This window comes from Thunnus albacares, chromosome 7 (genome assembly GCF_914725855.1).
Source record: "Thunnus albacares chromosome 7, fThuAlb1.1, whole genome shotgun sequence".
NCBI classification, from domain to species: Eukaryota; Metazoa; Chordata; class Actinopteri; order Scombriformes; family Scombridae; genus Thunnus; species Thunnus albacares.
Window position 1 is genome coordinate 18138177 of NC_058112.1, and position 24592 is coordinate 18162768.

The window sequence follows — 24592 nt, forward strand, 5'->3', positions numbered from 1 at the left end:
AACACCGTTATCCGCTGCATCAAGGACATGGTTCAAGACATCTGTGAGCAAATCAGAGATAAAGCAAGTGGATGTTCCACCTTTTCCAGCTTGTGACAAGAGCACTGATATATCCGATTCTGCACAGTTGTTGGTGTTTTTGCGTGGAGTCGGTGAACATTTTGAAGTCTCGCAGGAGCTGGCTAGTATCGAGACACTTTCAGGTACGACAAAAGGAGTGGATATTTTTTTGGCAGTGAATAAGAGTTCTGGAAAAGAACAATCTGAAGTGGGCGAATCTGACTGGCATTACAACTGATGGAGCCCCGGCAATGGGAGAGAAGAAATCTTGCTACGCTGGTGTCAGAGAAAGTCCATCAATGTGGGAGGAAAAGTTTTAAAATACCAGTGTATTTTACACCAAGAACAGCTGTGTGCCAAATCAGTCGGGCCTAAGAATGTGATGCATGATGTTGTCTCTGTTGTCAACGATACATGTTCCAAGGCGCTTTCTCACCGTCAGTTCAAGGCTCTGCTGGATGAGATGGATGCACAGTATGGTGATGTGCTGTACCACCAGGAGATGAGATGGCTGAGCTGAGGGAAAGTCATTTTTTTGAGCTGCGTGATGAGAACAGGGTGTTTCAAGCAAGAAAGGAAGGTAACATTCAAGTGCCCACGGATAAGCGATGTATTGTCGACCTGGCTTTTCTGCTGGACGTCAAAGAGCTGCTCAATGTTTTGAATCTTCAGCTCCAAGGGAAGGACTAGATAATAAGCTAACTGTTTGATCACATCAGAGCCTTCAAGCAGAAACTACTACTGCTCAGCAGACGTCTCTCAGCAGGCGTACTTATAACATTCAAATGATCACAAAAAATAATATAACGTGAAGTAATTATTAAGTATAAATATTATTAATTGTACTTAGTATGCATCTAATTGTGGGGCCTTTTGTATTTTTGTTAATCAAGCTTCAAGTATTTTATTAAGTATTTTATTATCTATAATAAATTACCATAGTTTAATTTACTCCCTCAGCTTTTGCATGCTTATGTTTTTTATGCCCATAATTCTTACACTGTTCTTCTCTTTTTCTCGTCTCCACATTCAGGATATTTGGCCCATTTCCTCAGTCTAAGAGAGATAGGCTTGATGAAGAGAATGCACCCAAATATATATTCTCAACAATCTTGTGCTGTAGTTTGACAGACGCTTTGAAGAGACAATGCAACAGTCTTTGAGCTATTTGCTCAGCCCTTTGCTGTTAATGTGGAACACAGTCAGTGAGGTGCTTCAAATGGAACGAATTGAATTCCAGTCTGATTCACAACTAGGGATGTCAGTTTCAGTTAACTTTGCTTTCAATAGACCACCACCCATAAACCGGTAACTAACCAGTTAATTTTTAAGAAAAGTTGTGATGTAGCTTTCGTTTGTGTGAGCTGTCCAGCAGTCAGTGGTCAGAGCTAGCTTGTCTGCGCTGGTTAGTTTGACTTTTAGTTCATCCCTCTTCACCTCAAAGTGTTTCCAAGTCACAGTAGGTCTCGATGGCATAACATACTCAGGCTTGAGGTACCGAACTAGCTTTTTCAATCCCTCGCCTTCTACCACACTGATTGGCAGCATATCGGTCAGTCGGCACACCAACTGGGTGATGGTGATGGTCTAACAACAAAGTAACACCTCAATTGTTATTACAGATAGACCATGGGATTAGCATGCTAGGCTAACAGTCCGTCAGCTGTGTAACTTTATAATCTGCACCGTGAAGTCTTTTAGAGCACACAAACATTGTAAACACACCTGTCACCTGCCCAGTATGGTGCTGTTAAACTGGAGACACCACAGCTACACCTAACTTTTATGCAGTAATGGGCTACACACAGCACGGCACGGCTATACTAATGTTGCACAATATAATATATAATAATGATGCTAGCCATGGTAACTAGCAGCTAACCGCCATACAGGTTGGTAAAATGGATCCGTCACATCTCTTTGAATCTGTAAGTTGGTGCTCCTGTCAGTGTTGGAGCCTGAATGTGAGACGCTTCAGTCGGTAAATGTGTTTTTAAAACTTATTTCGGGGCTGTGCTCAATCTCAGTCCTGGAAAGTACCGAAATTTGGCACCAATTGAACTAATGTGAATAACGTGAAGTAACAAGTTCAGTACCCAACCCTAGTATGAAAAATAACCTTTAGACCAACATGCATAACAGTTTAAAAGATATTCTCGGCGGTTATGGTTAACCGTTAACATCTCTAAAACAAATTCAGAGCTCTTCCCTTACTGGACTTCTACAGATGTGTTCCAGCAGACAGGTATGTGAAGATCTGCAAACACGCACAGGTAACACTGTCCCTCTTTGGAAGAACCTAACTTTGTGAGCAGGCTTTCAGTCTGATGAATCTAAACAAGTGTAAGCTGAGAAACTCACTGACTCTCACCACCATGACATTCTCACTCTGTCAGTAAGTCAGCTGGAGCCTAATGTTGAAAGACTTTTGAAAAACAAAGACAAGCTTCATGTCTCCCACCGATATTGCGAGTGATGAATGACTGTAAAAGGCACTGAAGAATGTCATACAAGGTCCATAATATGGGAGCATTTTGTGATGATGTGTGACTTAACATTGCTCAATGTAAACTTAATATCCAATAGGCTTACTGATTTGTTATTCAGTGTTGTCACTATGATGTTTAACTTTATATTTTTGTGAATTTTTCAAACTGAAGTCAAATTCCCACTCTTGATGACAAAGGTGGATAACACAGCTGTTTTCAACTTAATTTTCTAAAGCATCTTGAGCTGCATGCACTTTCTGTCAGAAAGGTGTCTTTCCTTTTAAATATGTTTATGCTCCCAAAAAGAAGCATTTATGTTTTTGACAATCATCTCTCCAAATGAATAAAGTTACCATAAGGCAGAGTAGTGTTTTTATTATTTTGAAATTTTATTTTAGACTTAGAATGTTAATTTTCTATAAAATATAATACATTTTAATGTTATGTACTTTCACATAACATCAACATTTATTTTTGGCCCATGGCCCTCCATCCACATTTAGTTTGTGGACCTTCATAGTAAATAATTTGGATCTGAATAACAGATTTAGAAAGTAGGCCCTACTCCCATAACACATTCATGAGCTGGAAATCACATGATATAAATAGAGAACTCTATTACCAAACAATAACAACCTAAAAAAAAAGAAAAAGCTAAAAATTAAAAAAAATATATACATATTATTTTGTGAGCTTTTGGAAAATTGTCCAACAACTTCTCCCATTATTTTTCCACATTCCTGAAGTTTGACTCTGTTGACTCACTGTTTAAAGGGCACATAGAAACAAACAGTAGTCCTCAGTTTACTGAAGTTAAGCCAGACACTTAGTTGAATTATGCAGTGTGTGCAAACTTTAGTCCCATGCCAGGCCTAATAATACGCTGACCGGAGCATGCAGGGCTCAGCCAATACACCAGTTGAGGCCTCCATTTCTGTGCCTCACCCAGAAATCCTCTCAGGTCACTCCTCTCTGCAGGCCGCTAAACTTAGCTCAGCCCAGAAACAGACCAGATCAGAGGATGTCTGCCTTCTGCTGGGTCGCGTGGCTTTGCCTCAAAGTGCAAAGATATGTGACAACTGCTTACATTCTCAGGCAATACCATGGACAGCATCGAACCGCAACTACTATTTAAATCCCCACGAGTATGAGCAGTAGCCAAGACCTCTAGATGACAGGAAACAAGGAGAGAATACTGTGTCAGTGACTAAGGGCTGAGGAATTACATAATTATTAAAGACTGTTTTTTTTTATTTTTAACCATAACATGGTTGACAAGGCACATGAATCTTCAAGAGCTAAGTTCACATCAGTCAGTGAGGGTGAAATTCTTCATTTCTCTACAGATGTGCGTATCAAATTTGGTCATGGTCAAATGGTCAAAGTTGAAGAGGCTGCAGAACAAAATTTTCTATAGTAATTTTACTCTTTTTTCATTTAATTTGGTGTCAATAAAACATAACTTTGTGTGTTTCACAATGTATTTCAATACCCATAAAATTGATGGTAATGGTTTTGGATCCTAGCCCAAACAAACAATCCCCCAGTTAGCCAAACTCTTGTCAACTCAGAATAATTTTCAGAGTAATAAGTTTCAGAGAGGCAATCGCTGTGGAATGAATAACTACAGAGGCTCCAATTACACAGGTCTGTCTGTCCGTGGCGGACAAGTCAAACCATGTGTGGACAACATCCTCTTATTATTGCCACCACCTTGAACAAGTCATTCTTGTTTTATCCCATGAGGAAATACAATATAATAACCTTCTAGGCTAGCTTGGATACCTGATCAATACTAAACAGACCAATTGCTACAAGAGGAAGTTGTCAAACACAGTTTCCAAGATTCATTTCTGGGTCATGCTGAGGCCAGAAGACAGTTTCAACAGTTTCAAAGTTTGCCAGCGCTAGCTCTCTGAGGTCAGCCCTAACCCACAAATGAATGGGCTTTTGCATGCTGTCTGACTGGTGTTTGACATTGATCCTGCCATTCTAATTAATAAAGAATCACGTAACCATCTGCAGAGAACTTTGAAGGTTGATGTGTGTTGAACAGAATTGATGACTCTGTAGTCGAGTGGACAGATTTTTTGGCACACGACACAGGATGGGAGGACATGTGCACTGCATAAACAATGTGCTGGAATATCAATGGTGTTAACCCGGTGTATCATCATCATCAATGTAGCATCAGTATCTGGCTCTGCCAAGCTCCAAGATCAATTTGTGTGCAGCAACAAATAGAACTGCCATGCAAAAGTGATTTCAGAAGGTGGTGGACAAATATTTTGAGATATTTTCAATTGTTCCTCTTTACAGACTCAATTCACTCTCTGTTTTGCATTAACATGACTGGAGGAGAAAAAGGACTTTGCTATAAGGAAATGCTCAGTGCTCAAGTACGTTTTAGAGCGATGTCTTTACCTCAGTTCAGCAACAGCGAGATTCAAAAGCTTATCTGTACTTGATGAATGTCAGTAAATCAAGTAAGCAAGCTTTATTTATATAGTGAACAGTTCTTCATGATCACAATGTCTACATGCTATATGAACATTTATTCTTCCAGAACTGATTTCCAAAGTGTTAGATTTACAATTCCTGTCAGCTGTAAAGTGCACTGCGTGAACTTGCCAAGGGCATTAACATTGCCATGACGACCGGCACTCTGTATACCCAGGTCTAAGTCAGGAAGCCCTACATTATGGCTTAAGAGAGCAAACACTGTTTTTAGTTCTTAACTGAGTGACCAATTAATCACAATTACTGACTCAGCAGAAATAAGACGCACCTGAATCCCAGATTAAACAAAAACAATGTCAGGTCTGTTCAGCCATGCTAACATACTGTTCTATTCACTGATGTGTGGCTACAGGAAATAGACAGAGAAGGGAAATGCTGTACCTTTTCCTTCGCATTTATACCTAGACTGAGCTGCAAAAAGCACTGCATGGCCTTAGTCTGACCTCTCAGTGCTTTTTAAAATAGAAGTACTCTCTCTCAGACAAAACATTTGCGACAAATGGGGCAGTTCATAGTCCTGGAACACAGCTGAGAGGTTACAGAGAGGAAAAGCAAGCTCGTTAGCATCCAGTAGAAAAACACAGAAATACATTAGCAACAGTATCACTAAGAGAAGACACAAGTTAAAGGATAAGGCTGGCATTTTTCTATACTTTTCTTATTGTCAACAAACAACCGTCAAACAAACTACTGCAACCATTGCCTTCGGGGTGAAGGAACATGTCACCCACTACAACAGTGTGGTTCACTGACACGCTTTTGACAACAACGGAGGTGTACGACACAGAGGGTTACTATATATCAAATAAGTCCAGCTGTAGTCATGTCATCACATATAAGTCATGTCATGCCTGCAAGACATCTTGGGTGCAAGCATGTACAATACAAACTGTAACATATCAAGCTAGAAATAGCCCAGTGCCTAGGAGATTGAAAACAGCTCATCAGATGAACGCTACAGTATTTGACACAGAGACAGAGAAAGACCTGGTGCATGCTGTGATCTAGCCTGGTCAGTGTAGTTTCTGACCATCTGTTGCAGAGGGCCCTTGTGATATTAGCACCTCCTATGTATATTGCCTCTGGTGTTGCTAAAATCACCCTATGATGAATCCTTTGAATATATATATTTTGACAACACAGGACTCAACCTGCTAGGATTAGTTCTGACGTCTGTCAACAGCCTGCAGAGATGATTTCAGGGGGTTCCTTTTTTTAAATAATTTTAGCACCTCTCACACTCAGTCCTACAGGCCCACAGATGTTGCCGCGCTATAGCGCAATTACAGATCCATGCACGCACACTTACCCCTATTCATAAACCAGTTCTCCTTTCTCAAGGTTAAAAATAATCCACGTCTATAAGTGGTGGAACCTAACCAAATATTACTTATACCTTTCAATGTAACACAGTCCAACACACCACAAACTACAGTGTCCATCCAGTTGACTCAACACCTCTATCACACAATACCTGATCATTATAGGCGTCACAAAGGTACGATCAGGATTTTAAGAATTGTATGCATTAAAACTAGGGCTCATTATGATTGGTTTTACTTTTCAAAAAACACATTTTTTCAGTATTCATTTTGAATATTAAAAATTTGGAAAATCAATTTAAAAAACTAAAGCCTTGATTTTATTTCAAAGAGTATGCAATGGTAGAAAACAATCTGGATATACTGTAAGTAACACATTCATTGTACGTGTGGAGGAAGTATTCTAGTTTCAGTCTGATCCACTATCCAATTCTGAACCCTGTCCATGGTGAATCAGTCTATCATTGTTTCCCTAAAATGGGTACAAAGTCACTGCAAAGACTCAAAGACTGGAAACAATTCTGCAACATACAGTATTTCTAATATTACATCATAAATGGGAGTACTATATTGCCATGTCCACACATTGTTACGTGCCCCATCTCGCTAATTTGTTTTGTAATCTCAGGTACAACTTGACAACTTGTCATGTGAGAAGATGGTGAAGTATGAGTTACTGGCAAAGCTTTGATGATACCACATCTATCACTGAAGTGTCAGTCAAGCTGAAAAACCTCCACAAAGTGCATTCACTGTACTACAAAAGGCCATGCACAGATCCAGCTGCATGATATGATAGGGGTTATAATGACAACTCTGTTGCCTTTAAAAGAAAAGCTGAGACAGCCATAAAGCCAAATCTGCTTCTTGCAGCTTCAACAGCTACGGGTATGGTCTGTTTTCTTTGAGTCCATAAATAAAGAACAGGTGTTTGAGCATTTTTGTTCCTGGGTATAACAGTGGAACAATAATAACTATGATAAAATCAAAGTAACCACATAAGGAAGCTTCCAAACAAATTTCAAACTTTTAGGATCATCCATGACACGATGTAAATAATACACAATATTTACAGCACAGCATAGAAGAATCCTACTTTAAAGCTAAAATGTTTATGAAACTATCATTCCACAAATTAACCAAGAAGATATGAATGAAAACATCTTCGTCTTTAGAAATATCATCACTGAATTATATATACTGCAAGGTAACCTGTAATTACAATTTAAAGAAAGCTCAGCTTTTCAGTTGAGTAGCCTAATTAAAGATCCAGTGTGTAGGATTTAGTGGCATCTAACAGAGACGCTGCAGATTGCAACCAATTGAATAGCCCTCCCCTCCCCCTCCACTTCCAAGCATGTAGGAGAATCTATGGTGACCACGACACTCGCAAAAAAAGCGAGTGGCCCTCTCTGGAGCCAGTGTTTGGTTTGTCCATTCTGGGCTACTGTAGAAACATGGCGGTGCAACATGATGGCCTCCGTGGAAGATATAAATATGTAGATATAAAGGGCTCATTCTAAGGTAACGAAAACACAACGATTCTTATTTTCAAGGGATTATACACTAATTAAAACATACTTAAGAATATTATATTCTATTTCTACCAAGTCCATTCCACTAGATGCAGACTGCACCTTTAAATTGAATGTTATAGACATTTAAAAAGACATTTAACCTACTACTTGACTCATCTAAAGATAGAGTAAAAGAGAGACAGAGCGCAAGAGAGAGCAAGTGCAGAGAGAACTGAAAGTGAAACAGAACTTCATCTGGTAATTATGTAATGTGGTTTTGATTTTTGTAATCCTGTATAATTTAATGATTAACCAGTAATGTGTAAGGAACTGCTGTCACAAGACTCGCGACCTTGTGAACAGTCATGTCATGGTTTAACTTGTGGCAGCAGTCTCATATGATGTGTCACACACAGGTGGAACAAATGTTCAGAGGACCTGTGTCAAAACTCAAATATCAAAGTACTTAACACTGTGTGTTGCTGTGTAACGTGTATTCAATCAAATGGCCCTTTCTTCTTGTGTCCTTAGGCTACTATAGAAAGTCAAAAGACTGATCTGATATTTCCCTGAGAAAACAAAATATCATCCTTGTGTCTTAATTTCATTACACTTTTTCTACCATAGCAAGGGGCCATAACAACTTTAAAAATACTGGATGAATAACAATGACTACAAAAAGAAAACAGGGATTTTACGAAGGATTTACACATGACAAAAACTGAAACTGATATGTTCTGGGGTAACTGAATAGCTTATCAAAGACAAGAATTAGGCCTGCAGCACAACATCACACATAGCACCTAAGCCTATTGACTATCTGTAGCCTGAAGGGGCCTTGTGAAGGAGTTTCAGTCAGAATCAGAGTACAAAGTACAACCAAAGTACAAGACACTTGGAGATATTTGCCTTTAGTCTCTGGTTGTGGATTTTGGATACAACACATATCCACTTACAGGGCTGTATTCAGATCAAACAAAATAGTTTCTGTTTGACCAGATTTCAGGCACACTCAAACTGGCCAAAGAAAAGGGAGTAGAAATATGTCCTGATACAGGTTAAGTGCTTGCCTTGTACAAATGTTGAGCCCAAAAAATTTCAACCACATCTTTGAAGTTCCCAGACCTGCCTGTCTTTTTGTGGTCCATTAAGTAACACAAAGTGTAACCAACACTGCCCTTGACATGTAAATCAAAATGAAGATTTAAAAGCAGGGATGTAAAGGAAATAAGAATAAACCACAAAATCCGGCTGTTCTTCCCCTTAAAATTTCCTGGGTACTGTGTGCCTGTCACTGTTGGCCAGATCTTGCGATTTCTAAACTGTTCATGTTTAAATGTAAAAAATGTTAAATAAGTTATATAAAAGCAGTTTTAGTTATCAGCCCATGCTCATGTGAGCAGTCATCCCTGATGACTTATCTCTCATCTGGCTGCTACCTTTATGTTTGCATTTCTGGTTTGTCCAGAGCCAGGTTGTCAATCAGATGAGCAGTTGCTGCATCTGAAGAAAACCACCTCCGCTGCTTCAAATCAAGAGTCCTATAAATCTGTGTTTAAATAGCTTATTTAAATAGTGTACACATGACAGCATTTCAGAAAACAAATCAACAATATGAAAAACATATTTCCAATAACATGACATTTCAGAAAACATGGTATTTACGAGAATACATTCTCAAAGGATGCTGCACTGATGTTACAATGTTTAAGAAAATGTGTTGCCCTAACTCTTTATTAATTGTAAACAATTTTATTTACCATAGTGGGTTTTCTCCTTAATTCATGTTGGTGTTAATGTCCTGAAGTCTGTGTGAGCCATGTGATGCACCTGGCTGACCACAGACTCAATATGAAGCCACTACAACCAAACTCCCTCTCATTATTTTGGAGGATTTTAACAAGACTGGCTAGTTAATTAGATCACGAATGTACTGCTAAAACTGCTCTGGTGCTCCAGGATGGCACCCCTTCATTTCAATAAAAGTTGCTCTCCAGGCAGATATGCCAAAAGTGTTCTTCAGGTTCCTGCATTTTTGGACCCATATCATACTCACCATAGTGTCTTTCTCTGGCAGAGACAGCCGACTGCCCACACACAAGTGGCATGAAACAGTCGTAATGAATTGCTCTTGTTGGCTTTCAATGTGTGATGCTTAGTAAATGTTATAATTTGCCTTATAGCCATCTTTTGCAATGACTGTCATCACAAACAGGCTGAGTAATTGCAACTGTTGCTACTATAGCTGCACAGCCTGCAACACTGTTCTTCGGGGCTTGAACTACAGTAGATAACTCAACAGACAGACAAATACCTAAAGAACACCTGCAGAACACACGGTATGAATTTGAACTGAATCAATTACTCCTTGACCTGTACAGACAAGGTATTTCTTATTGTCTGTGTTGTCATTTGAGAGTTTCAAAATATTGTGAATGATTTCAATATGTGGATAAGATAGAAAAAGCATTAATAGAATTATCATTTTTTCAACATTTCATTGTGAAAAGATAGCTACAAGATTTGTTTAATGTTGTCAGCCAAAGTCTTAATTTTAAGTCTATGATTTATTATTTATTCTTTTCAAGTCATGGTCTGATTAGCAAATAGGCTAATCTGGAACAGATTAGTGTGATCCAGTTTGGAATTATCCATAAAGCTATTCTATACTATCTTAGGAAATAAATACGTAAAATCAAGGACTCACGACCACCCTTGGAGTATGGATTAGTGAGTGCATATAATTGATAGGATCAGACTCACACACATGCACACACATACACACACCCCTATATCAAAGAGCCCTTCTTGAGGCTTTGCATAGCAAACAGGTGCTAGATTAAATCGGAAGGGTACAGACAAAAGCTCAGTGTCTGTTACTTGGCCGGTCACCACAAAAATCAAGTCGAAGCCTGAAATGATAAATCTAGTCTCATGTTTAAAAGCAAAGAGAGTTAAAAGACATGAGTGAATGCCAAATACAAACAAATAAATCAAATCTACTGTCAAGGACCAAGAAAGTAATGTACTGTAATAAAGGTGATTTCCGATGCTTGATCAACTTCAGCTCAGATAAAGAGCATGACCTAACAAATCAATTAAAGAAGTAAATCAATCAGGACAACATCACAGTCAATTTGAAATAGTGAGATTTAAAATTGAGATTGTGACATAAAAGGTGATTTAAAAAAAAGCAATACAATATTCACAGTGTAAAGTTTACATGATGTGACTGGTGCCATTATATGCTTTACCAGCAAATCCCATGAAAAGACCAAAACCAACAACGTGTTAGTACATTTCTAAATACTTTCCGACTTTGCTACCCTGTCTGTGGCACTCAGATCCAAGCCCATTCATTCCAACTACAGATGTTAATCTTTTAAAATAGGCCACAAATGTATTGTTTCAATTTTTAAAAAGCCTCAGGAATTTCCTAAAACAGCTGGGCACTGTAGTTTTTAGCAAACAACAGGAGTAAATGGTGCATTTATTGAGGACTATTTTCAGCTGCTCTATGAGTATTTACAGCAGCAGGATGGTTGATTGATTCAAAATAAAACTATAGTGCCAGTGTTCATGGTAATGAAGGAAAATGTCATCCAGTTTGCACAGTGTGGCTCATTTATGTGTTTTTGGACAATAATTGAGGTCTTCTGCCCTGAGGAATAAGTTACATCAGGCTTTGGCTTCACAGGTAATATCTGTTGGTCAGTTCAGTGTTGTTTTTGGTCTATTCATGGGATTTGTCGGGAGTAAGAAAAATACAGAATATTGCCAGCCTTATCCTTTGGTCAAATTTAATTAAATCAAAAAATCTGAATTTGTGAGACCTAAAAGCTGTGACATGTAAGCTAAGCAAGGAGGTGCTCCCACACTGTGTCATTTTCTTGAATACTGCAAAATCCAACTGACATGTACTGTAACCACCACTGTAACATACAGTGTAAGTAATGAACCAAGCTCAAACCCAGTTGGGTATTTATAGCACCAACAGTCAGCCAGTTTTTCCCCCCTAAAACTGTCCATCATTCTGCTGGCTGAAACAATGGTCCATCCAACCGAGTCAACAGGGAGACAACACAGCAATAGACTATTTTCACAGAATACAATCATGTATTACTCACATTGCTCATTGCATTATAACACAAGGTTAGACAAGAAGCATTGTAACATCATCCAGTTTTGGACTTCATGGTGTTGTTATAACTACCTCCTCAGTGTTTACGTAGGACTATATCCACTGTATCTGAGTGATTATTGTTTTGTTAAATCTTAATTTTGCACCTCCTTACTAAAATGCAAGACTAGCATTTTCAGATTTATCCACTCTAAATATTGTTTGAAAAAATGCAGATAGATGAAAGGCCAAAACAGTGAGGAAAACGTGCATTTTCAAACTTAGTGTGGACATGGCCTAACTCCGCTTGTATTAACAACTTATTTTCCAGTTTTTCCAGTTTTTTTTTCCAGTTTATTAGCTCATTGCCCCCATGTGTGTAGTTCAAAAAAAGTCCCTGACACTATGATCGTAAATATTGCATTAAGCTTTAAGGCATTAGCTCCTCTGAGAACAAAAGAATTAAATCAACAACAAAGTCCCGGCCAGGACAGGTCTGCACCTGTACAGCTGGGTGCTTGAGGCCATGACATCATGCAGGGTAATACAATCCCCTGACAGCCCTGTTGTGAGCACTACCAGCCTAAAGGGGCATGGTCCACACCAGCCTTACTCTCTTACAAAAACAGCTCTGCAGCTTGTAAGTATTTCATCTTTTTCTTCTCCTTAATGATACATTTTCAAGCAGTAGCACAAAATGTTGGCTGTTTTCATTTGTCCAATAGTTTTCTGTCAAGGTTAGTGTTACACTTTCATGCAGCGCTGCATCTTGAGAGCAGAGAGACCAATGAATTTTCTACTTTTCTCCGGCCTCATCTGTTCAATGTCAATCTCAGTAGTGTCTCATGTATACCAAAGCCTCCCTAAACACATCAATCATGAAAAGCACACAGAGGTTATCTATGCCTCTCTGAATTTGTAGATGCAGCTAACGAAAATTTGAATTCTTCACCCCTGTTGTCTGGACTAAATGATTAAAACGTTTCAAGGCTGAAGTCAAGAAATGAGAGAGAGTAACAGATTACCTGAAATATGATTGGAGTACTGAATACTAACACACAAAAATACTTTAAATCATTTAGAGGAAAAAAAACACTTATTGGGCTGCTCAAACAGGCCCGAATGACATTAAATTTGTATTTTTATAATGAGATTAGACACTAATATGTACTGTGAAACATTACAAATAAAGACAGCAAAATCATTCACACAATCATCCACTTTCAAATGTAACATCCACATCCTGCTTTTGCCTGGTGTTATTAATGATTGACATAAATGCAACCTTTAGCAACATCTGAACAATAAAAAAAAAAAGAATCAAATTTTGATCAATACTGTGTCAGAGAGGAACTGATTCCCCTCTAAGGAAATTACTGAGGCCATAGTTTGTGTTAGATGGGATTGCATTATTTTAAAGTAATGTATGTCTTATATTTTATCCCCAGGGGGACACGATTATTGGAAAAATTACCACAGACCTTAAACATTGCCTGTGTGATCAAATCTTTAACTACAATTTAAAAATCAGGCCTCAGAAAGGTAGTATTCATCGCACAGCTATTGAATTAGATTACATTGAATTGTTCGGCTGTTGCTTTTATTCTGTCCACCCCTGCAAGATGCAGTCTTACCATCTTATGCTGCACCCACACCTCAAAGTAGACTGCAGTGAGTTACGCCATATGATGATGGATTGGGTTCCCCCTAGTGGCCTCCTGAACACACATCTGACGGCAACTTGGATGTTTTCTTTCAGACATAGATGGTCCCAGTGAGTGGCTGTGCTGCTTTTCTCTGCTTCATGTCATTGTAAATTAAATAAAGGCTAGCAGGATTCTGCATCTGTTTGCCAAAAAAAAAAAAAAAAAGCACACTGCCCATTTCTTTGGGCTCTGGGAACTGCTGAGGGGCATTTCTCAGTACTGTTAAAAATTACTTAATCAATTACTCTAATACTATACTAATACTAATCAAAATCAATAGATTAATTAATAATGGGAATAATATGGCCGTTTTTTGATTCCATCTCAATATATCAATTCTCAACTGTTGTGTAATTAAAAGGTCTATGAGGCTGTTAAAGTTAATTACATACCAAATCTGATGTATTAGTTTGTAGTAATAAGACCAACTGACTGCACCACTTACCATCATTTAATTAGCTTATTAAGATAAAAGTAGGAAGGAGGGCATGCAGCTAAACTGTAACACTCACACACACATTGGAGCTTAGAGGGTGTATGAAATCCTCAATGCCCTCAATACTGTCTTGCAGATGAGCAGTACAACCATATTACTACTGTCCCGAAACACAGAAAGACAAGTGTGCAATCATTAGCTAACAGTCTTTGAACAAAGTGACACTGGCTTGGTAAGTTCAGTAAACACAGCAAGGTTGGCGCAGAAACAGGCGTTACAGGGGTACAGCATTTGCTCACCACCACAAAGACCAGGCGGGTGCAATTTCAAGCAGCCGTGACTCCAGCTTGGATGTGCGTTCCAACAAACACATTTGGCTGTGAAAAGAAGCAGCTGGCATGTGTAGAGGAGGAGATATGTGGCAAGTGTTAAGGTGTGCTCAGAAAGAACACAAAGCTAATTTTAGAAGCGATACAATGGGGGTCATTCCATACCAACTCACCTAGGACCTCCCAGTTGTGATGATGTCATGGAGTTTCTTGAAAAAAAATCATGTGAAAACTTCTGTTTAATTCATGGGACCTTGCAAAATCCTATAGCTCTACTCCAAATACTTTTTTACATTTTTGCGATTCTGTTCTGTGTATTCTAAGCCTCACCAATTGCTTATTTTTCACTGGATTGGCTTGAAATTTGTACTGAACATCCAAGAAACCCTAAGCAGTGTTTCCCCTATAATTGTACAGGCCTGGTGGGCCACCAGGCCAACAAGAACCCCCACAAGGCCAAAAAAATATATATTTTTAATGCCAAAAATAATATCCATTCATTCAGAAATCAATAGCATAGTGGGGGCTCTTTGCAGTGCTGTTCCAAAACGTGACTTAACCTCTGTGTCGCTGCCTGGGAAACTCCTGGTAGCATAGCACCTTTTAAGGAATAGGGCAGCGCGTAATGTGTGTGCGTAGCGAGTGAGTGGTTGAGAGAGAGAGAGAGAGAGAGAGTGAGCAGCAGAAAAGTGACGGTGAATGTGAGCAGAGCAGAGAAAAAGGTTAGCAGTAAGTGTAGTAAGTAAGCAGGCTACAGTGTTTCAGTTAATAAATGCTGCAGCTTCTCAACACCAAGAAAATTCTCATCTGTTGTTTCCCCAACTGCTGGAAAAGTGAAGGGGGTTAGCGAAAAAATGTTAGCAACAATGAGTTAGCCTAACTTGATGACGCTAAATAAAGTAACAGAGAACAGAGAAATCTGAGCAAAACCAGAGTTTTGCTCAGGGGAAACACTGGTGAGGATAATTTGCAACATGTATTCATATAAATAGTTGTGACTGAATGTTTTACAGTAATCAAATTAACAAAAATAAATCACCCTAACAAAGAATCTTTAACTTTCAAAAATATCTCCACTAGTTTTCACTTTCTTGCAACCAAATTGATTCTGTGTAGTATTAATATAGTTCTATCACATAGAAGTTATTTGGTCCTGCATAAAAAATTTAGTGCCACAGATCTTGCTAAATAGCTGAGCTGAAAAACACACTTCTTAAGATATTTTGACTGTATATTTTCCCAGGAAGGATTATTTTAATTTCCTTGAAACTAAAAGTAAAAAGCTGAAAAACTAAAACTCGGAGCTGAATAACATACTTCTTAAGATAATTTGATTGTATATTTTCCCAAGAAGGATTATTTTAATTTCCTTGAAACATTTTTTTTATGGGAAAGTGTTAATATTCATTGCAGATAAATTACAGATGTTGTATTACTTCATCATTTAATAATTTTCTGTAGAAGAGCATTTCTTGCATTTTAAGAGGAGAAACATGAAATTGTGATGGTCCACTTTTCCTTTATCACTCTTAGACAGGCAGTATTGTCTTCCATTTCTTGTAGTTGGGGGATCAGTGATGTACATCACTTCCTGAAGGGGTACCCAACCTGTGTCCTGTTTTGCAGGCCAGTGGAAGGATTCGCTGGCCCATATAGATGCAAGAAATTGACCAGGATTTCTTCATCATCATCATCATCATCATCATCAGATGTTTCCATGACAGATCCAAGCCACCACTTCCCATCATACATCCCCAATCAAACAGCCTGGAGACTAGCTTTTCCTGCTTCTCGTTTTATGGTACCCCCATTGCCATTACAGACATTCTTGCTGTGGCTGGTGGCAAAGAAGTGCCACTCATCTGTGAAGCCAAAGTCCTACTGGTGATGGTGACTGGTGTACAAGATTACTGAAATTCTTAAAATTTTTGAACTGTTATGCAGCATCATCTGAAAAGTAGTACACTTAAGAAAAATTTGGATATATTTCTTGCAAGTACAAAAGAGCTTCCCATTGAAAATGATGCACTGATGTAGTAGAAAGTTGTAAATAGTTGCTGATTATACACACTGATGTGTATCTTTATCACACACAGGGGACAGTACGTCTGCCCAGGCTTGATAGACCTTCCTGAGCGTGTTGTAAGCTCCCTTGCTTTTTCTGTATATATGATCTACTCCTACTCCGTTTGCTGTTGAAATGCAAGTTGAAGGGATCATGACACTGTTTCTGAAGAAAGCTACATTTCACTAAAAGGTGATGCAAACAAACTGTGGCATCATCTATCAAGAACATCCATTTCTCAACTTCAATAGTTCCTTGTCTGTTTACAAACTCAGCCAAACTTGAAAGATCAACTTTTCCATTAGTGTAGGCTGTCTTGTGACAGTTGACTTCTTCTTCTAGGCTTTCTCTAATAGAGCAGGGCTCCATGATCTAACTATCGCATCAAACTATTTAATGATGAAATGAATTATGATTGCATTCTTTTATATACTTCTGGGTATGTTGCAATCCATTTGGCAATAATCCGCCTAAACCTAATCCCGGTGGGATTAGCCCAGACTTGCTTTCTTGTTTTCTAATGCTACTAGTTGATGATGTCAGAAATTATAATATATAATAATTCAGAAAAGTTTAAAAATGTGAATAGATTAATATTTGTCCAGACACACGAAACAAGATGACATCTAGTATACAACAAACCAAGTCATTACAAGCTGTAACTTGCAAATTTCCTGAACCCAATGAAAAACAGACTCAACACGTATCACACAGAATGTAGCTAATATTATAGCCAGTGAAAAGTACGAAAAATTAGCTATTTTCAAAAAAATATTAAATAATGAAGGAATAATAAAACATCTTTAAATTTTTTATTTATCTGCAATTAATGGTAACACTTAAAAATTGGATTATTCAGCTCTGAAGCTATATTTAGCAAGATCTGTGGCACTAATTTTTTTAATGCAGGAACAAATAACTTCTATGTGATAGAACTATATTAATACTACACAGAATCAAAACTTGGTCACAAGAAAGTAAAAACTAGTGGAGATATTAATTTTTGAAAATCAAACATTCTTTGTTAAGGTAAAAAATTATTTAGGTTTTTTATTAATTTGATTACTGTAAAACATTCAGCAACAACTATTTACATGAATACTCATTGCAAATTATCCTTAGGGTTTCTTGGATGTTCAGTACAAATTTAACCCAATCCGGTGAAAAATAAGCAATCGGTGAGGTTTAGAATACACATACAAAGAATCGCAAAAATGATGACATTTAGCTCCAAGGGCTGAACTAAACTAAAAAAGTATATGGAGTGTAGCTATATGTTTTTGCAAGGTCCCATGAATTTAATAGAAGTTTCTAACATTAATTTTTTTGAGAAAATCCATGACATGAACTGGGAAAAGTTCTGAATTCTGGGTGTGTTGGCACAGAATGACCCAATTGCCTTCAAGGTGCAAATCATGGCAAAAACACATCTACTTGAGTTGAAAATATTATATCTTGAGAGAAAGTTTTGCATTTATTACAGGCTGTACGGCTCCACATCTTGAATGAGCAGCTATATTAAATGGCAGTGTGTTATCAGGCTAGCTTAGGGATGAAACGATTACCAGTTTCACAATAAGCCATGGTAAAATTCCCAACAGTATTACCGTTTTCAAATTTTAATTATCATTAAAACCATGTTTGATTACCGCGCTTTGAAAAACACATGGTGAATACTGTCAAGCATCGACCAAAGTTAGCAACAGTCTCTGAGACATAGGCGCAGCACGCAACGTGAATTTGTTTTGTGTCAATGAAAACATTGCAAAAGGCATTGATAGTGCTCTGGAGTTTTTTCAGCCTTTGCCCTTAGTGGAAGCTGCGGGTTTATGGACGTGCAAGCGGTTCCATTCATACTTTTTTTGGACGTCCAAGGACACAGACATGTTTCGCCTGCTAGTAAATAGGGTTGCAGCATGATAACTTTACAGAGTTGCAAAATCCAGTCTGTTATTATTACAAACCACTGTGTTTTTCTGATCATCCTTTAAAAGCAATAATCTGTTCCAACCGGACTTGCTGTCATTGTCTCACCAGCACTTAACAAAACACCCACACCAACACAGCCCCATGTATTGTTTTACACAGGACTGTTTTCAGTCTGAATGCAGCTGAGAAATTCCTGTGTGTTGCGACAGCTTAATGAGAATAGGAATACAATAGGACACAGTAGACGAGACAGGCATTCCTGTTTGCTGCAGTGCAAAGTGCAGTTACCTCATGTTAATGCACATTGGATATGGTTTTCAGATGTTCACATAAGGTATTGGCTATGTTATTATTTTCATGTTTATGCAAACAAAAAGTGCATAGTTCTGCTAATTTTATTTGTGGTTTTCAATATAAAACTTATTATTTCAGTATGTGCATCAGTGCTTTTTGAACATTTTCAGCACATTTTGACAAAACCGCGATAATACTGATAACCGTGATAATTTTGCTCACTATGGTCATGATATGAAATTTTCATACCATTTCATCTCTTGGCTAGCTCAGTAGTAAACTGCTTAGGGTTGGCATATGAGGAGTAGCAAAGGAAAGTCATTTCACTGGGAAAATACTGCCAGATCATTTTAACATAAATTGTGAAAAATAATCTTTTCCAGGGAAATGATATTGTGATGGAGATGGAGTTATCATTTCAAAACCCTTTTGATGCCTTTTTGAACAAAACTGCAAGATTTGACCTGAAGCAAAAACTGGAAAAGTGGACCTTTAGGAATAGGCCATTTTATACAGCAGATATTTTGACTTGTCATTGTAGTTAAAGTGCAGGTGTTACTAATAACAGTGATGATGTATAAGTTCTATTCAAGTGTCCCAGTAAGTCATGACAGTGTGACAGAGCCAGCATACAGGATACCAGGACCTTGAAACTGAAGCAGTGAAATGGGATTCATCCACCATTTATTTTATTATTTACGCCTGGGCTTTTCCTTCTGTGACATGTCAAAATGTCTTCTGTTAAGTAGGCCTATATAACTAAAATTCACAGGATTACGTATTGGCGCCAATTTTCCTTAATAGTACTGGAATACTGGAAGGGTTCAGGCCTGGAAATAAATTGAAATAGTAAAAATAGGTAGAACGCCCCCCGCAAAAACAAAAAAAAGCATATCTCTCTATTTCTCAATAATATGGCATCCAATCACTTACCAGCAGGAGACAGAGGATAACTGATTCAAGTATCTATTCACCTGACCTAACCTTGACAGAGATACAGTAACTTAATGGTATGGAAAATGTAACATTGCTATCGTTCAACACAGTGGTGGAAAGTAACTAATACATTTACTCAAGTACTGTACTTAAGTACAATTTTTGAGATACTTGTATTTTACTTGAGTATTTCCCTTTTATGTATTTGAGTATTTTTAGGCCATTTTATACATCCACTCCACTACTGTGCTTTCAACTCCACTACATTTATTTGACAGCTTTAGTTACTTTTCAGATGAAGAGGCTTTTAAAATACAACACATTGTTAAACCTGAAATCAGTGGCTTCCAATCTTTTTGGCTTTTGAAGTCTTACAAAAAGCAGTGTGTAGTCGGGGTCACATTTTAGATGTCTATGTGTTGTTAACAGCTCAACCAAATAGTGATTTCTCCCTCTAAACTTCTCACCTGGTTTCATTTCAATATCAGAAATTTATTTTTTCTTCTATTCTCTCCCATTAATCATCTCACAACCCATCAGATTTATCTGGTGACCATTTGGAGCTGCCAACCCCTCGCTTGATGGATTAGTATTAACAATCTAATAATGTCATGTATATATAGCTATATTAGTCACAGGAGACATTTTACTTTTTTGACACTTTAAGAACATTTCACTTCTAATACTCATGTAACTGTTACTTTTACTTAAGTTGGTATTTTTCATGCAGGATTTTTGCTTGTAATGGAGCATTTTAATTTTTTTAAAATAATTTAAATCACTGTAACGTTACGTAAGTAAATAGTTCTTCCATCACTGGTTAACCGTTAATTTACTATTGTCAAACAGAAAAAAAAACGCCGTAGGTGTCAACATGACAATTCATTATCAAATATGAAGTAAGTTAGCACTACATTGGCATCTCCCTTTGTAACCACACTTTAGCTAACATATCTGTCTACCAGTAAGCTGACAGGGTGGTAGTTTGTACCTCATCGTTTCTTACGTTTGAGAAATTTCCATGAGTAACGTAACAAAGGAGTCGAAAAGCTAAGCTAACTTTGCTAAACAGTAAGCATCTATTTTTCTTAACACAAAGCCATAATTTTAAACATTTGGAGGTCGTTTGTCACTTACCGGTCGTTTGTCACTTCTGAAGACATTTTCAGGTTTCTCGCTGATTCTTCTCCAACGGGAAAATATCCGTCAGCTAACTACAGGGCAGACATATTTTTTTTTTTAGAAAAACATTTTCCGTTTCTTCACTAAAACAAAGATGGCAGCCGGAAGTGACTTGTGTCTTCAGTCATTGTGACCCTACCTGAAAATGTATTTGTGTTGGGCAAATTACTTAAATGTAATTAGTTACTCAATACATAATACCCATTGAAAACGTATTTAACCTTTATTACTTTACTAATAACTAGACAGAAAAAGTACTTACTTACTTTACTGGTTACTTTACTTTCCATACTCAGCTTAGGTTAGCTAACTTCACAGCTAAATTACATTGTGGTTAAACAAGCACCAAGCTTAATTTACATGTTGGAGATATTTTCTGACCCTCAAACACCTAACTAGATATCTTAACATTATGTGAGGCCACACACCCTGCACCTCTCAACAAAACCAGGTAATTACTGACTGAAGGCCTATCAGTGGTCCATGAATGTACAGGAAGATGATGACATCCCTCCATCAAATGTAGTCTGCCTGTCTCTGTCTCTAATAGAAACCAGCTTCACACTAGCTGGAAAACCAACATATTAGAAAGGAAATTATCTTCATCTATCTATCTATCTATCTATCTATCTATCTATCTATCTATCTATCTATATACCAGGACATCTAGAAGTCATTCTTTCCTGTTCATCTCATCATGGGTTTGGGGGGAGAAGTTATTTATGCTGTTATCAATGCTGCAGTCTAATCTTTAAGGTCCTTAACATCCAGTCAGCCAAGTGCATTTTGATAAAACAAAGCACCAGTGCCATCTACTGGAATATTTTTGAAAACACATGTTCACATCGGCACCTAAGACTAAGGCTGAGATCAAATTATCTTTCTTCTGTCCTCAATTCTACAGCCATCGTAGCAGAGAGAATAATGTTTACTTCAACCATTTAAGTAATATTTTAACTGTACCAGCAATGAAGATTGAAATTGTAAAAAATCTATAGGGGGGGTAATGTATCACTTAGTCATAAATCAAGGTGATGCTGCTGAAAAATAATCGACAGTTGTCGATGATAAGCTTTTTATGTTTAGACCTTGTGGTAATTAAATAGAATTCAAGTCTTTATAATGCAGTAATTTAGTCAGAGTTTCAGAGTTTTCAGTCAGCTGAAAACATTGGGAGTCCGAGAACACGAGCACAAACATTTACATACATCTGTTTAAAATTAATATTTGTTTTATAAATTGAATTGGTACAAAATACTGTCATCTCTATAACCTACAGGAGATATCAAAATAAAATACTGGGTCATGAATATATTCTTTGTACTGTTGCTTGATGTAGATTTTTTTTATTCTTTAATTCAGAGTCCTTTGATACATAGCCTGAGCACAAGTTCAAGGAAGGTAGAATTACTAATTTAAAAAAAGCAGAATGAGCAGAGAGGTGTATTGAATTTCAACAAGCTACTCCTCTAAAACACACACAATGTACAGGGTAAGCATCCTTATTCTTGCCAAATCAAATCATTTTGTAACTCACTAGATAAAAGTATTGTACAGCTCTTAAAATCCCTTTTAGGCCTATCATAACTGCAGAGTCCCATACAACAAATGTGTTTTCAGTTGGGCCACAAATAATAATTTTAGAGCCTGTATGTTTTATCTTGAGGGGGAAGCATCTCTCCAGACCTTCAAAGAACTAATCTCCCACCTCCCTTCATCATTACTTTACAGGGATTGACAACACCTTATTGGAAATGGCTAAAGAAGCACACAACCCTCATGAAAACAGGAATAATGTACAACGTGCCAAGCTTTGAAGAGGTGTGTTTCAATAGTTCTTTGTGGGCCACAGAATAATTAATGTATTTATTAACAATCAATTTATTATCAATGTTATTTCTCTGTAGGTTTATTTGATCACCAATTATATCCATTGCAGTGTCACAGAGTAAGTTATTCATGAGAAAATGTTGCCAAAATAACAAAGAAAGTGTTCATTTAAATATTTGCTCGCTCATTTGTGAAGGTGACAAGTGTATATTTAGTGGTAGTTAACTGGACAAGACTGAGCTGGGTGTTTCCATTTTTGGGAAACATAGTTATATATATATATATATTTCAGATAAAATACTGCAGACCCCTATATTTTGCAATTCTCTGCATGAACAAGAGGCACAGAGCAAGATTGGGGGATCTAAGCCATTTTGGTGTATCTCACACTCAGTGGGTGAGAGTTGGCAGCCCTGTCATGTTCAACCAATAGTAGAAACGTTTTTTCCTTTTTCTCTTTGTGTGAATCCTAGGGGAACAGCACCTCTCTGAGGGAGCACTGGCTAAGCAGAGTATTACAGGAGGTCATCTACAACATAACATGCTAAATGACCAATGAAATGTAAATCAATAAGAGGTCGAGCAAGTGATTAAATGTCTGTAATCAAGAGATTTTATGAAAAGCAAAAAAAAAAACATTGCTGCACTTTAAATGGCCTAGCATATACTGTACATTTTAGCTAAATGTAGCTTCCACTATATTTATTGTCACTATCATAAGATTTAGAGATATTTAATAAGAACGAAATGTAAATATCTCTGTGTGTAGTACTTATCAAAATTTACTGATTACTTTCTATGTTAATTTTTATGTTTACATGTAAGTCCACATTTTGCTCACTTCTGACACAATGCTTTTGTAAAACCCTGTGAACCTATGGTAATATTGCCCTCTTTTATATACATAATAACTAGGTGTCTGGAGCTATTGTCAGAGCAGAAAGTCATAAAGCAAACCTGCAGAAGTGCAGGCAGAGTTAGCAGGTCAAGACTGAGACTGGAACCCCATAAATGAACTCATTTTCTTTTTCCTTAGAGGCAACAGCAGAAAAATGTTGATCTAATTATGGTTTTAGATGAGAAATCATCAAGATCTGGTTGTGCAATTTATAGTTAATCAATTGAGAGTTAAAAACCCTTACAAGGTAAAGTAGGCTATACAATAAATTTAAATTACTACGTGTAAAAAATTAAACAATCTTAATTTTGTATGGGAAACTATGAGCAAAAGAGACAAATTTAGCTAAAAGTTTTTAATCAGACCAAAAGAACCAAAAAACATGGCATTTAGTAATCACATTTTGACTAGGATTTGTTAAATATACACTAAAATATGTGACATGTTTCTATTATAAATGTACACACTTGGATTGAAGCATTCAATTAATCTTCATTCATTTTGAGTCAGATAAATTAGACCAATAGGTATATTATATAAGTGAGATTTATTACTGAATCCAGTATGCTGGAAATTTGCCACACAGTTCAATATCCGGTCTTAGAGTGCTTTATGAGAGATCTTGGAGGGGTTTTATATCATTTTAGGATATGTTTAAGGTTGTTCTTCAGCTTAAAATGAACCCTTAACTGGGGGTATTGGCCTGTATTTTTTGTATCTTATGTTGTACCACCAAGCGCACAAAGTAAAGTACCTGCACGCAATGAACATGTGATGTAATACTGTACACATTTTGACTGCACAGGGAGGTAACAGATGATGCCGATACTGCACCAAAATAGGTAGCAATGAGAAATAAATCCAGTAAGTTGTAAGCTGATGTAAACAACACACGTTTTAAAACATTAAAGCCTTGCAAATGTTTTGTCAGGTAGAAAATGCACTCAAATTCTGTCACA

General features: G+C 37.3%; 2 protein-coding genes across 6 annotated transcripts in view; one reads left to right on the forward strand and one right to left on the reverse strand.

Annotated features, from left to right (window-relative positions):
* Positions 1 to 21019, reverse strand: part of sema4ba (sema domain, immunoglobulin domain (Ig), transmembrane domain (TM) and short cytoplasmic domain, (semaphorin) 4Ba) — an 80379-nt gene extending 59360 nt beyond the window's left edge. For all 4 annotated transcript variants that reach the window (XM_044355823.1, XM_044355825.1, XM_044355824.1 and 1 more), the window contains exon 1: positions 20861 to 21019. The gene's annotated coding sequence lies outside the window, so the exon portion shown is untranslated. The remainder of the gene's footprint in view (positions 1 to 20860) is intronic.
* znf710a (zinc finger protein 710a) overlaps positions 20549 to 24592 on the forward strand; it is a 28235-nt gene continuing 24191 nt past the window's right edge. The window contains exons 1-2 of one of the 2 annotated variants that reach the window (XM_044355829.1): positions 20549 to 20622; positions 22637 to 22726. In XM_044355829.1, coding sequence (XP_044211764.1) covers positions 22685 to 22726 — 42 coding nt within the window. In that variant the 5' untranslated portion in view covers positions 20549 to 20622; positions 22637 to 22684. Of the gene's footprint in view, positions 20623 to 20691; positions 20795 to 22636; positions 22727 to 24592 lie in introns of those variants that run through there. The other variant, XM_044355830.1, reaches the window with a different exon arrangement.